This window comes from Molossus molossus, unplaced genomic scaffold (genome assembly GCF_014108415.1).
Source record: "Molossus molossus isolate mMolMol1 unplaced genomic scaffold, mMolMol1.p scaffold_m16_p_3, whole genome shotgun sequence".
NCBI lineage: Eukaryota > Metazoa > Chordata > Mammalia > Chiroptera > Molossidae > Molossus > Molossus molossus.
The window spans coordinates 44,271,566-44,285,471 of NW_023425366.1; the positions used below are offsets into that span (position 1 = coordinate 44,271,566).

The following is a 13,906-nucleotide window of genomic DNA, read 5'->3' on the forward strand; positions in this document are numbered from 1 at the left end:
TTTTATTTAAATCTTTATTGTTGAATGTATTACAGATGTTCCTCATTATTCCCCCATTGACCCCCTCCTCCACACTCCTGCCCCCCTCCCGCCTTTTCCCACACTATTGTCTGTGTCCATTGGTTATGCATATAAGTTCTTTGGTTTATTTCTTCCTACCCCCCCAACCCCTTTCCCTTTGAGGTTTGTCAGTCTAGCAATGAATTTGTACTTCTTAATCTCTTCACCTTTTTTCACTCATTCCCCCAACTCCCCTCCCAAATGGCAACCAACAAAATGTTCTCTGTATCTATGAGAATGTTTCTGTTCTCCCTGTTCATTTTGTTTGTAGATTCCACTGTTGATAGATATGTATTCATTGCCATTTTGTTTGTTCATATATTTTATCTTTTTCTTCAAAAAGTCCCTTCATCATTTCATATAATAACGGTTCGGTGGTGGTGAACTCCTTTAACTTTTTCTTGTCTGGGAAACTCTTTATATGGCCATCGATTCTAAATGACAGCTTTGCAGGATAGAGTAATCTTGGTTGTAGGTTCTTGCTTTTCATCACTGAATATTTCTTGCCACTCCCTTCTGGCCTGCAAAGTTTCTTTTGAGAAATCAGCTGACAGCCTTATGGGAACTCCCTTGTAGGTAACTAGCTGCCTTTCTCTTGCTGCTTTTAAGATTCTCTCTTTGTCTTGAACCTTTTGCATTTTGATGATGATGTGTCTTGGTGTGGGCCTCTTGGTGTTCATCTTGTTTGGGACTCTCTGTGCTTCCTGGACTTGTATGTCTGTTTCCTTCAGCAAGTTAGGAAAGTTTTCTGCCATTATTGTTTCAAACAGGTTTTCAATTTCTTGTTCTCTCTCTTCTCCTTCTGGCACCCCCAAGATGCGAATGTTGGCACGCTTGAAGTTGTCCCAGAGGCTCCTTACACTATCCTCATTTTTTTGGATTCTTTTTTCTTTTTGCTGTTTTGATTGGGCATTTTTTGCTTCCTTATATTCCAAATCGATGGTTTGCTCCTTGGATTTACATACTCTATTATTGAAGCTGTGTAAATTATTCTTTATTTCAGTTAATGCCTCCTTCAATTCTAACTGTGCATCCGTGATTTCTGACTGGTCCTTTTTTATGCTCTTGAGGCCCTCACTCAGTTCATTGAGCATCCTTATAAGCAGTATTTTGAACTCAGTATCTGTTAGGTTGCTTATCTCCATTTCGCTTAGTTCTTTTATTGGGGTTTTGTTCTGTTCTTTCATTCGGGACCTGTTTCTTTGTCTCCTCATTTTGGCTGCCTCCCTGTGTTTTTTGTTTCAGTGTATTACTTAACGAGAGGTATGGGGCTCGCTGAGACCAGATGCTGCTCGTTTGAAAGAATTTAGGAAAAACCTGAAGCAGGATCCAAGACAGGTCAATCCTATGGTTAAGCAAGTGCCAACAGCTTGGGTGGGCCTGAAAGTTGGGTGGGGTGGGTTGGGGCCTCAGGGAGTCACCAGGGCGGGGCTACCCATGTGAGCCAGGTTGCTGGAGTCTCAGTTATAGCTTCTGTCTGCCGCCCAGGGAAGGGCTCACCAAAGGAACAAAGGCCTCTGACAGCACGTTTGTCCTGGAGAAAGCCCCCTCTCCAGTGCCAAACAGTTCAGTTCTTCCCTGTATGTCTCTGGCATCCCTCGAACTGCCTCCCCTCCAAGCTTAAAGGGAGAGAGTCCGACAAGTCCGTGCGCGGGCCCTTTAAGGAGCTGCCTGGGGCTCCAGCCACCTCAGCTTCCCTGAGCCTCAGTTCCCGCTGGTTTTTCCAGCCAGAAGTTACGGGGATTCTCTTCCTGGCACTGGAACCCTGAGCGGGGCACCTGGTGTGGGACGGGGACCCCTCAGTCCTCAGGGAGGCCCTTCCCAGCCGAGGTGTCCTCCTGATTTTTATCTGCCACACGTGAGTGTGGGACCAGCCCGTCCGCCTGTGCCCCTCCTACCAGTCTTGATGTGGCTGCTGCTTTAATTCCGTAGTTGTAGGACTTCCATTCAGCTTGATTTCAGGCAGTTTTGAATGATGGTTGTTCTGTAGTTTAGTTGTAACTTGGATGTGGTTGTGGGAGGACGCCATACCGTGTTTACCTACCCGCCATCTTGACCGGAAGTCCTCTGCTTTTGATTTTGTGGATTTCTACTTTTTATTGTTTCTACTCTTTGGGTATAGTTTGCTCATTTTTTTCTAGTTTAAAATTGAGCTGGAGTCATTGACTTAAGACCATTTTTTCTAAGATAGGCATTTAGTGCTATAATATTTTCTTTAAGCAGTGCTATAACCATATTCCAACAAATTTTAATATGTTGTGTCTTCATTTTCATGCAGTTCAAAACACTTAATAATTTTCCATTTGGTGTTGCATTGATCCATTGGTTATTTTATTTGTTTATCAAAGAAAGCTGGCACACAATGTTAGTTTCAGGGGTACAACATAGTGATTTAACATATGCCTTATGAGTGAGATTCATAGGTTATTTATTTATTTATATCTTTATTGTTGAAAGTATTAAGGAGGTCCCCCCATTTTTTCTCCATTAAGGCGGTTTTGAATGATGGTTGTTCTGTAGCTTAGTTGTAACTGATGTGGTTGTGGGAGGACGCGATACCGCGTTTACCTATGCCGCCATCTTGACTGGAAGTGGCTAGGACACTTTTGATAGTGAAAGGGAGGTATATAGTTATTGATCAGTTACTCGTATATGTCTTCATTTTAAGAGGAAGAAGTAATCCTGTGATACATGTAAACCCTCATATAGGAGATGGGGAACCTGTGTCACACATGAGCAGGCAAAAGCTGTGATCAAATATTGGTATTTTAGAAAGTCTTTTTGGGCTGCATTATGGAAGATGGATTTATCAGGGCATGGTGCCAAGCATAAAGGTAGAGGAGACCAATTGCAGGGCATTGCCATACTAGGGCAATAGAAAATGTTGGCTTGAAATAGTAATGATAACAGCACCAGGGAAGAGCCAGTATATTTAAGGCATAATTTAAAAAGTAATGTCAGTACAACATTTGAAGAGTGCATGCATATTAGAAGAAAGGGAGTAAAAGCAAAAATAGTCACCAAAGGTTTTGCTTGAGTGACTAGGTGGATATTGATACCATAACCAAGATAGGAAACCACAGAGGAAAAAGCATATTTATGGGCAGATGTTAAGTTCTAGTTAGGTATGCTGAGTTTGAAGTATCTGTTACATCGAGATAGGCATGTATAGAACAGTTCTAGTGGCCATGAGACCCCTGCTACTTCATTTTAGGCTATGGTATCTGTGCTCTTGGTTTCTCCATTCTTCTTATTTCTAACTTTCAGGGATTTCTCAGAATTGCTCCTGAAGGCATAATTTCCTTTTTTCCAGTACTATATTATATTTATTCCTTTTAATTTGTAAAATTTCTTTATTAAAAAGATTTGTGGCACAAGAAGAGAGACAAGATTTATCTCATCTTCTTAATCACTTTTTTAGGGGTCAGTGTCAAGACTTTAATATTTTCTCAAAATGGATTATTTAAAATGTTAGGAATGGATGAATCCTGAGCAATACTACCATTTAGTAGCAGGTGGATTAATAGTCTTAGAAAGAGTGGTCACAGAAGTAGAAGGAAAACTGGATGATGGTGGTTTCAAGGTAAGGGTGAAAGGACTGGCTTAGAAGGAGTTGTATGCAACAGGATAAACGCTCGGAGAGGTCAGTTAAAATGAAGTCTCGCTTGACTTGGGGTGGTGAACATACAATACAGTGTACAGATGATGTGTTGTAGAATTGTGCACCTGAAACCTGTATAATTTTGTTAACCTGGGTCACCCCAATACATTCAGTAAAAAGGAAAAATACGGTCGTCCCTTTCCACTTCGTGCTTCGACTTTCGTGGCTTCACTCTATCGCGGTTTTTCAAATATATTCACGAAAAAGTTGATTGAGACAGTGAAAATGGTACAGCATGTGCTCGGTTGTCTAAGTCGATTATACACTCCTGTATTACAATTACAATTAAAATTACTGTAGGCCTATGTATTCGAGCACCCCAGGAATCCTTCAACACCAGGTGCAACCGCTGGAGTCTGGAATGGATTAACCGTGATAAACAAGGGAAAACTGTAGACCAAATGAAATCTGTAAAATATACATTCTATTTTGTCAAGATATGGCTAATTAGTTATAACTAATGTAAACTTAGAGATATATGTCAAAAACCAGATTGAGTCAGTTTAAGAAATAAATAAATGAAGGAATGGAGCCATATGATTGTTGATTAGACTCTTAAGAGGGTTGGGTGAGAAAGAAAAGGAATGAAGCAAATAATTGGTAGCTAGGGCTAGGGTAAGAAGGGATCCTTTAATCTAGAGAGCATGTTTATAGGTGGTTGGAAAGAGGCTGTGTAGAGAATGAGATTAAGGATGTGAGAGGGGTTTGGATAACTGAAGTGGAAGCTGATAGAATCAAAAGCTCTGGCAGGGATTCTTACCTTCTTGAAGGAGGCTTGGTTCTGAAGTTTATGAGAGGGAGGGCTAATAATGTCCATGCTAAAGCTCTTGGAATGTAGCCATTTCTAAACTCTTAGCAGTTCTTGAATCCTGTTTTTATCTTTAAAAAATATTTCAGAAGATACTACTTTTTTCAGAATGCAATTTAGGAAATAAAGAAGGATTTTCAGGCAACTTTGAGTGTCATGTTGAAGTTAATTACCACAAACTTGTAGTTACACCAATTTGCTCAGTTGTGCAATACAGAAAAAGCACATAATTGTAATGATTCTGGATTGCAGTTTTGCCAAGCCAGGTGCAAGAGAAGGACCTGGTAGCAAGTAGATCTTGGTAATCGGCAGGAGAGTGGTTATAATGAGATATGGTGAGATACAAAAAGAGAAACAAAAATATGAAAGAGTGATCGTGATAGAGTTGAACATTCAAGGCAGTGACATTCTTGGTGAGGCAGATTAGTCAGGCATGTAGGACAGCTTGGTGGTGTCTGTGTTGCCATACCCTGTTGGTTGTCCTTTTTTAAATTTTTAATTAATTAATTAATTTTTATCCTCACCCGAGGACTTTTTAAATTTATCTTCAGATAAGGCGGGAGGTAGAGAGGGGGGAAGAGAGGGAGAGAAATGTCGATGTGAGAGAGAAACGTCGATGTGAGAGAGACACATCAACTAGTTGCCACCCACGTGATCCAACCGGGACCGGGGACAAACTGCAACCAAGGCACGTGCCCTTAACGGGAACTGAACCCTGGATACTCTGGTCCGCAGGCCGACACTCTAACTGCTGAGCCAAACCGGCCAGTACTGTCCTTTTTTTAAAAAATATTTTTTCTTTATTAATTTTAGAGAGGAAAAGGGAGGGAAAGAGAGAAACATCAGTGAGAGAGAACATTGATTGACCACCTCCTACATGCCCCTCACTGGGAATTGGGCCCACAACCTGGGCATGTACCCTGACCTCGTGATGCATGGATCAGTGCTCAACCACTGAGCCACACCGGCTGGGCCTGCTGGTTGTCCTTTCGACTGGCCACTCCTCAGTTTCCTTTTCAAGAATTTTTCTTCTGCCAGTCCTTTATACGCTGATGCACCTTATGGTGCTCTAGACTGTGCTTTAGTTTCTTTATACTTTCCTCTAGGAAATATTTATTTGCTGGTCTAAGAATATGTCATCTACATTTTATATCTGTTAATTACTTGTGACTGTGGGGAAAAAAATGGCATAAAAGAATCAGGAATTGATTCTTACTACCAAAGGTCACTGAATATGAGGAAAGGGGATAAAACAGTAGAGCAGGGTTTATGTTCCTCAAAAGAACAGGTGCTTATACTTGAGGGGAGATGAGTAATGATCTCACAGTATTTGTAAGCACTAACTCACCTCCTGACCTTGGGTTTATGAGGTGTGGGAGAATAAGCAACCTGTATTTGAGAAGACTTCATGGAAGCCCTGTTTTTGGAGAAGCCCCATTTCCATTATCTGAGGAGATCAAGGAAAGTTTTCAGTGAAGAAGACATTTGAGATGCAGGGCAGTTTGTTTGTTTACTGTGGAACAAAGGGCCACAGAGGAAATGTTTGAATGGCAGTAATATTATAGCTAGCTGCAAAGTTTTCACATGAGTACACCCAAAAAATTAATTGATAGGGTGGAAGGAGCAGGGAGGACTGGGTAGTTCCCTGCCTGTCTGGAGTCTACCAAGGCTTGGATTGGTAGGATGTTAAGTCAGTAGGCTGACACAAGCACTAGTGTTAAGTAAACTGAAAACACCTGATGACCAGTTACAGAAATAATTATAAGAAAAAATAAGGTCCAAAATAATGGGCTTCTGGTTCTACCACTGAGTAACTTGTGTCATTAATAGAGGGAGGAGACATGGGAGAAGAGAGAAACAGGTTACGACTTACTGTTTGGTTTAAGTACTCTCTTTTAGCTAGGATAAACCTACATAAGTAGACTAAACCTAGATCACTTCTATGAAAGCCTCTTCTCAAGGGGGAGTGTAGTAGAGGGGGAAAATACATTGAATAGAAAGAATTTACTTTTATGGCTTTATTAAATCACTGTGATAAGTAATTATTGGAGTATGGATAAACTTAGTATATGAGATCATTTAAAACTTTATTGATATTCAGCGATAATTGTAATACAGTATGAGTTTGCTTTATAGTACAAACTAAATTTTACTTTTTAGATTTTTATGAGGTTTTAAATCAATGCCTAAACTTTTATTATGTATATTTAAATTTGTTTTTGTAATCTACACATTAATACTTTATAGAAAAATGACGAGTACTTATTTAGAGAAATTACTGGATATATATTTGCTTTAGTATCGAATATTAAACATTTATTTTCTTTCCCTAGTCCAAACCCCTGATACCTCTTCAAAAAGAGACTGATTCAGAGACCCAGAAAATGGTGCTTACCAACTACATGTTCCCTCAGCAGCCAAGGACTGAGGATGGTAGGAATTTAAGAATCTCTTTTCTTTAAAAAGAAAAAAATAAGTAAATAATAATACTATTGATAAATCACAGCAGAGTTGTGATGTGAATTTTAAGTCTCAAAAACTTACTGGTTTGAAGGGAATTTGAAGAATTGGTCAGACAAGTTCTGTGAAAATGGGATAATAATGGCAATATCTCAGGGTTATAGATAGTGGAATTTAGAGATATATGCATATAATCTTCTTTAAATGATTCCTTGAAATTAAACAGTGAACATCTATTATGGATCTCTCTATTCTAAATCACATTTAGGTAAATGGTAATACACATTAAGTATTATGTGATTAAGATTATTAAACCAGGAAGTATTTTGTTCACTTCTCTTGCTGGTTGTAAAATTAATACTACCCTTGGATCTCTATACTAGGTAAAGATAATCTGTAAAATTCTGAGTGTAAATGTTACTTAAAAGTTAATTACATTTTGTCAAGAAAGGGGGTTATACCCTTTATGATTGGTCATGAATGTTTTTCAACAGTTATGGTATTAAAGCCTTTTAAATTGAGGATCAAATTGTTTCCAATATATGTTGTGCTGTGTGTGTGTGTGTGATGTTTGTTATGTGGTATTTAAAATTTTAATTTTTATATATTTTTCTGAAACCAGTGACAATCTTTATGGCCCCAAGTTATTTATAAATTAACTCTTTATTTAAAATTAATTAATTTATTTTTTATTTATTAATTTGTTTTTGTTAAAAATGTTTCTCTTTTTTCCCTCATTGACACCCTCTTCCCCTTCCTGCCCGCCCCATCCCCAGCTTTGTTGTCTATGTTCATTGGTCATGCATACATGCATGTAAGTTCTGTGGTTTATCTTCCCCCCAACCCCCTGTCCTCTAAGGCTTGTCAGTCTGTATCCCACCTCTATGTTTTTGGGTCAATTTTGTTCAGCAGTTTGTTTAGTTCATTATATTTCACAAATAAGTGAGATCATGTTATATTTGTCTTTCTCTGTTTGGCTTGTTTCGCTTAGCATAATACTCTCCAGGTCCTTCCATGTCATCTCAAAGGATGAGAGATGTTTCTTTCTTACAGCTGCATAGTACTCCATTGTATATATGTACCATATCTTTTTTATCCATTCATCTACTGATGGACACTTGGGCTGTTTCCAGATCTTACCTATTGAAAATAGTGCTGCTATGAACATAGGGGTACATACTGTATATTCTTTCTGATTGATGTTTCAGGTTTCTTAGAATATATTCCTAGAAGTGGGATCACTGGGTCGAATGGCAGTTCAATTTTTAACTTTTTGAGATAACACCATAGTATTTTCCATAGTGGCTGCACCAGTCTGCATTCCCACCAGCAATGTACTAGAGTCTCCTTTTCTCTACACCCTCGCCAACACTCGTCGTTTGATGATTTGTTGATGGTGTCCATTCTGACAGATGTGAGGTGATACCTCATAGTTGTTTTAATTTGCATCTCTCTGGTGATTAGTGATGTTGAGCATTTCTTCATATGTCTCTTGGCCATTTGTATGTCCCTTTTGGAGAGGTGTCTATTTAGGTCCTCTGCCCATAAATTAACTCTAAATACCTAGAGATATTGAAGAAAAAAAATTAATCTTTAGTTTTAATTTTTGAAATATACGATAGGCAAGTTAAATAAACTCTTGAACTTCAGTTTTCTTGTCTAGCATCTGTTTTGCAGGATTTTTGTAAAAAAATGAGAAACACTGGTTATAAAGTGCTTAGTACTGTGATAAAATCAAATTGCCTATTATTCTTACATTGTTTTGGTAGGTATAGCACACAGCTTTGAAACACTTAAATGGATTAAACACTAAAACCATTTTACTTTTGTTTCATAACTAGTGATAAATAATTAGAAAACTCATTACTTCTCTATGCTAATTATTTCTTGCTCTTTGCAAGAAGAAATAAAAGATATGCTTTGATAAATTATTATTTTATGGATATGTGTAGTTGAAGAAATTTATTTTGGTGAAGCAAAAATGTTTAGCTTTTGAATTGAATTAGCAGGTAAGACTTGTGAGATGTCAGATGTAAATAGCTTCATTCACTGGAGGGTCTGTAATTAAAGCTTAGAGAATAGCTTTATAAGCAAGATTTTTCTTCCATGTATTTAAATCTGTCCCAATACATATTTAGCACGATAATTTGGAAATATATATTTATAACAAAATGTAGTATACTTAATTTTAAATGGCCAATGTTGTGTTTTATGCAAGTATTCAAATGTGCATTAGAAGTTAGGTTAGGTTCAAAATAGATATACCAGCTCTGGCTTATGCCCCTCCTTGTGCAGTGTGGGGAATTACAGTAAATGTTTAGATACATCAATAGGTATTCGGTGTGTTTCTTTGCTTTAGTTCCTGGAACATGTCTCAATTTTCCTCTTTTCTTCTGAAGGTGATTTCTGGATAATAGGAAATCATGAGCACCCTGTAAATAATATTACTATCAACTATATTCTATACATACTATATTCAAATAATTGTTCTTTTATGTGGGAAGATAAAATGCTAATACAATATTTGTGAGGGAAGAGAAGGCATGGATTCTTAGGGTAGAGACTTTAATGTCTTACTGCATATGTTGGCAAACTATTTGAGTAAAGGGCCATTTGATAAATATTTCAGGCCTTGTTAGACCATAAAGGATCTGTTGCAGCTACTTGATGCTGCCATCTTAGTGTGAAAGTAGTCAGACAGTTTGTAAATAAATGAGCACAGGTGTGTTCTAATACAATTTTATTTATGGACAAATTTAGAGTTCATGTAATTGTGTGTGTTATAAAATATTATTGTTTGTTTTATTTGCCCAATCATTTAAAAAATTTAAAATCATTCTTTGTGGAAGTAGGGGTCAGGTCAGACTTAATAGTTTTCTGTGCACTATCTTAGAGGATAGAAAACGCAGTCTTGGAAAATTCATTCTTATCTTTATTTTGCTTTTATTGTTTCAGAAAAATTGTAAAAACTGAAAAATACTAGGAAGCAATCAATATAGATATCATTCCAAAGGAAAGTTTTCAAACAAAATTATTTTTCCCCTTATCATTGAACCAGAATCTCCAAAGAACATATTTAATCTTTGATGGTTTTATTATGTTAATGCTGTTAGTGCTTGGCTAACCTGCTTTTGCTATCATATAGAGACTTCAGAATTTTTTTCATTCATTTTTACTTATACCAAAATAACCAAGCATGATTCAAACAATGACTGAAACTACTCAGAATATATTTAGGTAATGAACTAAATTATTAAATGCACAGTTGTGAAATTATTCCCTCCAGGGAATAATTAGATAAATATCCTTAGTGAAAAAACTTTTTTTTTCAATAAAAGTGGTTAACAGATTATGACCCAATGAGCCGAAAAGTCTGATCTCTGCCTGTTTTTATTTAGCTCACCAGGTAAGAATTGTTTTTAACAGGTGAATATTTATATCAGTTCGATGATATTGAACACTAACATTGAACTCCAATTAAGGAAAATGTTATTCCAACAGTAAGAATTTCAGCCTTATTAATGGAAATGTGTTACTCAATTATTAGTGTATTTTAAAGTTGCCAAAAATCTTGTGGAAATGTGATTTCTCTTATTATATAAGTACCTGAATGATACCCTGGATTTTATCTCTTGGCTTACAAAGCTCAACATATTTATTATCTGGTCATTTAGAAAAAAAGTTTGCTAACCCCTTCTCTAAGCTGTTCTTTCTAATCATGAGTTGTACTCATGCTTTGATCTGTCTTCTTACTACTTTCCATTTTCATGATTCAAATTCACCTCTCCTCTTTTCTTAACCATTTCTTCTTAAAAGATATAGTTCAGGTGAGCGATTTATTTCTGATATGAAGAATAGAAATAACATAGTAAAATCTTGCCACTTCTAATTTTTTTTAATCCTTACCTGAGGTCATTTTTCTGTTTATCATCAGATAGAATAGGAGGGAGGGAGGGAGAGAAATATTGATGTGAGAGAGAAACATTGACTGATTGCCTCCCACATGACCCCGACCAGGGCTGGGTATGAACCGTAACCAAAGTATATGCCCTTGACCAGAATTGAACCCGCAGCTCATTGGTCCACGGGCCGACGCTCTAACTGCTAAGCCAAACTGGCCAGAGTGCCACTTCTAACTTTTTATTTTGGAGATATCTTTTACAGTGGAAAAGTCTTCAATGGAAAAGTCTAAGATAGGTTTATTATATTCAAAGTCCTCTTAGAGTTTGTATGTTTCATAAAATACTTCACAGTGGGTATTAAAATGATAGCACTATAACATATTGTACTCAAATACCAAATTGGTATGGTCAAGCAGGTAAATTTCTTTTCAACTATAAGAAAAGTTTTTTTCTTTATCACAGTGCCTCTAAGATATAGATAAGTCAGAAAATACAATGTTTTGTGTTAGAGTTTTAGAACACTATGAGAAAAGTAAACATTTGGTTCACATTTAATTCATCCTATTTTGATTGACTACTTATGTGCCAGACAGTGTGTTAGATCTAAGTATTCAAAGATAAAAATCCTTGCTTTCAAGAAACTCATAATGTAAAGGGGAATAATGACATATAAATTTGAAAACGAAGGCATGATTATCTGGGGCATAGTTAGAGGAACCAGTCTTAAACAGGAAGAGGGAGAAGTATTTGTCTGTATCACATTAAATTTGTAGCTGGGGAAAACAGGATGTTAAGGGGTGAGTATCAGTCTGAGGGTTTTTATTTCATTTTTCTTCTCAGAGAATTCAAAGAGAAAATTGCCTCTTTAAGTTGGAGGAAGGGCATTTGAGGGACATGGTAGTGATTTTGGAGTGGAGAAAAGACTGACTAGGAATAAACAGAAGGATTTCTGAGGAGCAAAGAAGAGGGAATACCATAAATTTGTAGTGGTTCTAAACAAGGTTATGCCATTTTTCTCTGGTAGAATTCAGCAGTTCACAGCAAAGAAGGCAAGTGATTAAAATACCATGTTATGGGTTTTGTTTGATAGGTATGATGACTTAAGGAGCAGGTGCAAGAAAAGGTGATGGTAATCAAAATAATATATCATGAAATCTAAACTGGAAAGAGAAGGAAGTGAAACCTTAGAGTGGTTTTCACAGGAAGAAAAAGAAATGAGGTTAAGAAACTCAAAGTTGAACAGCAATGATAAGGAAGTGTGAGTGATTTGGAAGAATAAGTGGTGGTGGTCAAGAGGTGGAAAAATGTTATAGAAGCCAAGATCTGAAGTGTATACCATGGTGTTTGTGAATCACATGGTGAAGTGCAGATGGACGTTGGAATTGTGGGCATCAAGGAACTGTGACATTGTAGTGTTGAGGTGGGGTCATCGCACATTGTCATTCAGATATTGGCAGATTTTCAGTGGAGAGAAGGACTGGACAATACTAGAGTCCTCAGTGAATATAGCCAGGGTGATTAGGTCAAGTGGTATCTAAAATGTAAGAAAGTGATAATCTTATCCGATGGCCTGAATCTCAAAAGATGTGCAATTTGCACCAAAGGGTAGAAAGTGTAGGTGACCCCAAGTTTACAAGAATGAAAGGCATGGTAAATGTTACTTACCTTGGGACTCTGAAATAATTGTGGTGTAAAATAGTTTTAACACAGTTTAAAATACCTAGAGATTTCTGGGCTAGGCTGGTGATTGAAATTACTAAAGTGGGAGGAGAATCTTCTGAGTCCTGGAAATAGACTGTTGGAAACTGCTTGGCTCTGCTCACCTTTCCAGGTATACCAAAAAAATATGTGAATAGGGATTCCTAGCAATTTGAACCACGTTCCACAAACAAAAATAAAAAATTTCATTAACTTAAGCAACTACACAAAGCAGTTAAAAAATTCTTGAACTGGATAATGAAAAAAAAAAAGGCTGAATCCAAAAACTCCATTAACCATTGTTAGTATTTGGTTTTATGGCATTCTTAGTTTGGGCATGAAATTAAAGAAGGGTAAGAAGCCCAAAATAAGGACTAATATTTATTTAAAAAATTTTTTTTTCTTTATTGATTTTAGAGAGAGAGGAAGATAGAAGGAGAGAGACAGAGACATTGATGAGAGAGAACGTTGATTGACCGCCTCCTCCATGCCCCTCACTGGGGATCGGGCCCACAACCTGGGCATGTGCCCTGACTGTGAATTGAACTGGTGACCTCTTGGTGCATGGGCCGACACTCAACCACTGAGCCACACCAGCCAGGCAGGACTAATATTTATTTTGCATCAATATTCAAATTGACCTTATTTGGTATCTCAGGAATTTCAGTTTTTCTATGAGCTAATTTTAGGTGCTTTTAATCCCTTATTTTGACTAGGTATAGTTATTTTTTTTTAAATGGGCAGAAAACAAATTGTGATTTTATTTTGTGTGGCACAAACTTCTAGATAGTGATATGTAATAGTCAAATGGATCAATTTTGAAGCCTTAAATTTTTTTAGTTGCTTAAGTAAGCAAAAAGTTGTAGTTGTTGTAGTATTATATTAACTTTACTATGTAACTTTAATATCATAATCAGATAGCAGACTCTATAAATGTTGAGTTTATGTTAAATTTTTAATTTTCCGATGTGGAAGATGGTAGTAGGCAGGACCGGAGTGAGGGTGAGTGTGTGAGAGTATGAGTGATTGTGAGTGGATGTGAGTGTGGATGAACAGCCTCCATCAGTGCGGAAACATGGGGCAGAGGGTTCCTGTGCTGCGGACGGGGAGCAGCTGGCTACCACAGTAAGCAGCTTGTCAGGGTGCTGCTCCCTGCCTGGCCAAAAGGCCCCGCCATTTTGTTTTATTTTATTTATTTGTTTGTTTTTTATCCTCACCCGAGGACATTTTTCCATTTTTTTTTTGCACAGATAGAGTGGGGGGGGGGGGAAACATCGATGTGAAAGGGACACATCGAGTGGCTGTCACCCACCCGAC

The 13,906-nt window shown here is 37.3% G+C and overlaps 1 protein-coding gene across 19 annotated transcripts in view; it reads left to right on the forward strand.

The window, feature by feature from the left end:
• ERBIN (erbb2 interacting protein) overlaps nt 1–13,906 on the forward strand; it is a 130,158-nt gene that overhangs the window by 81,826 nt on the left and 34,426 nt on the right. For all 19 annotated transcript variants that reach the window (XM_036279828.1, XM_036279827.1, XM_036279824.1 and 16 more), the window contains one exon: nt 6,863–6,962. In XM_036279828.1, the coding sequence (XP_036135721.1) occupies nt 6,863–6,962 (100 nt within the window). The remainder of the gene's footprint in view (nt 1–6,862; nt 6,963–13,906) is intronic.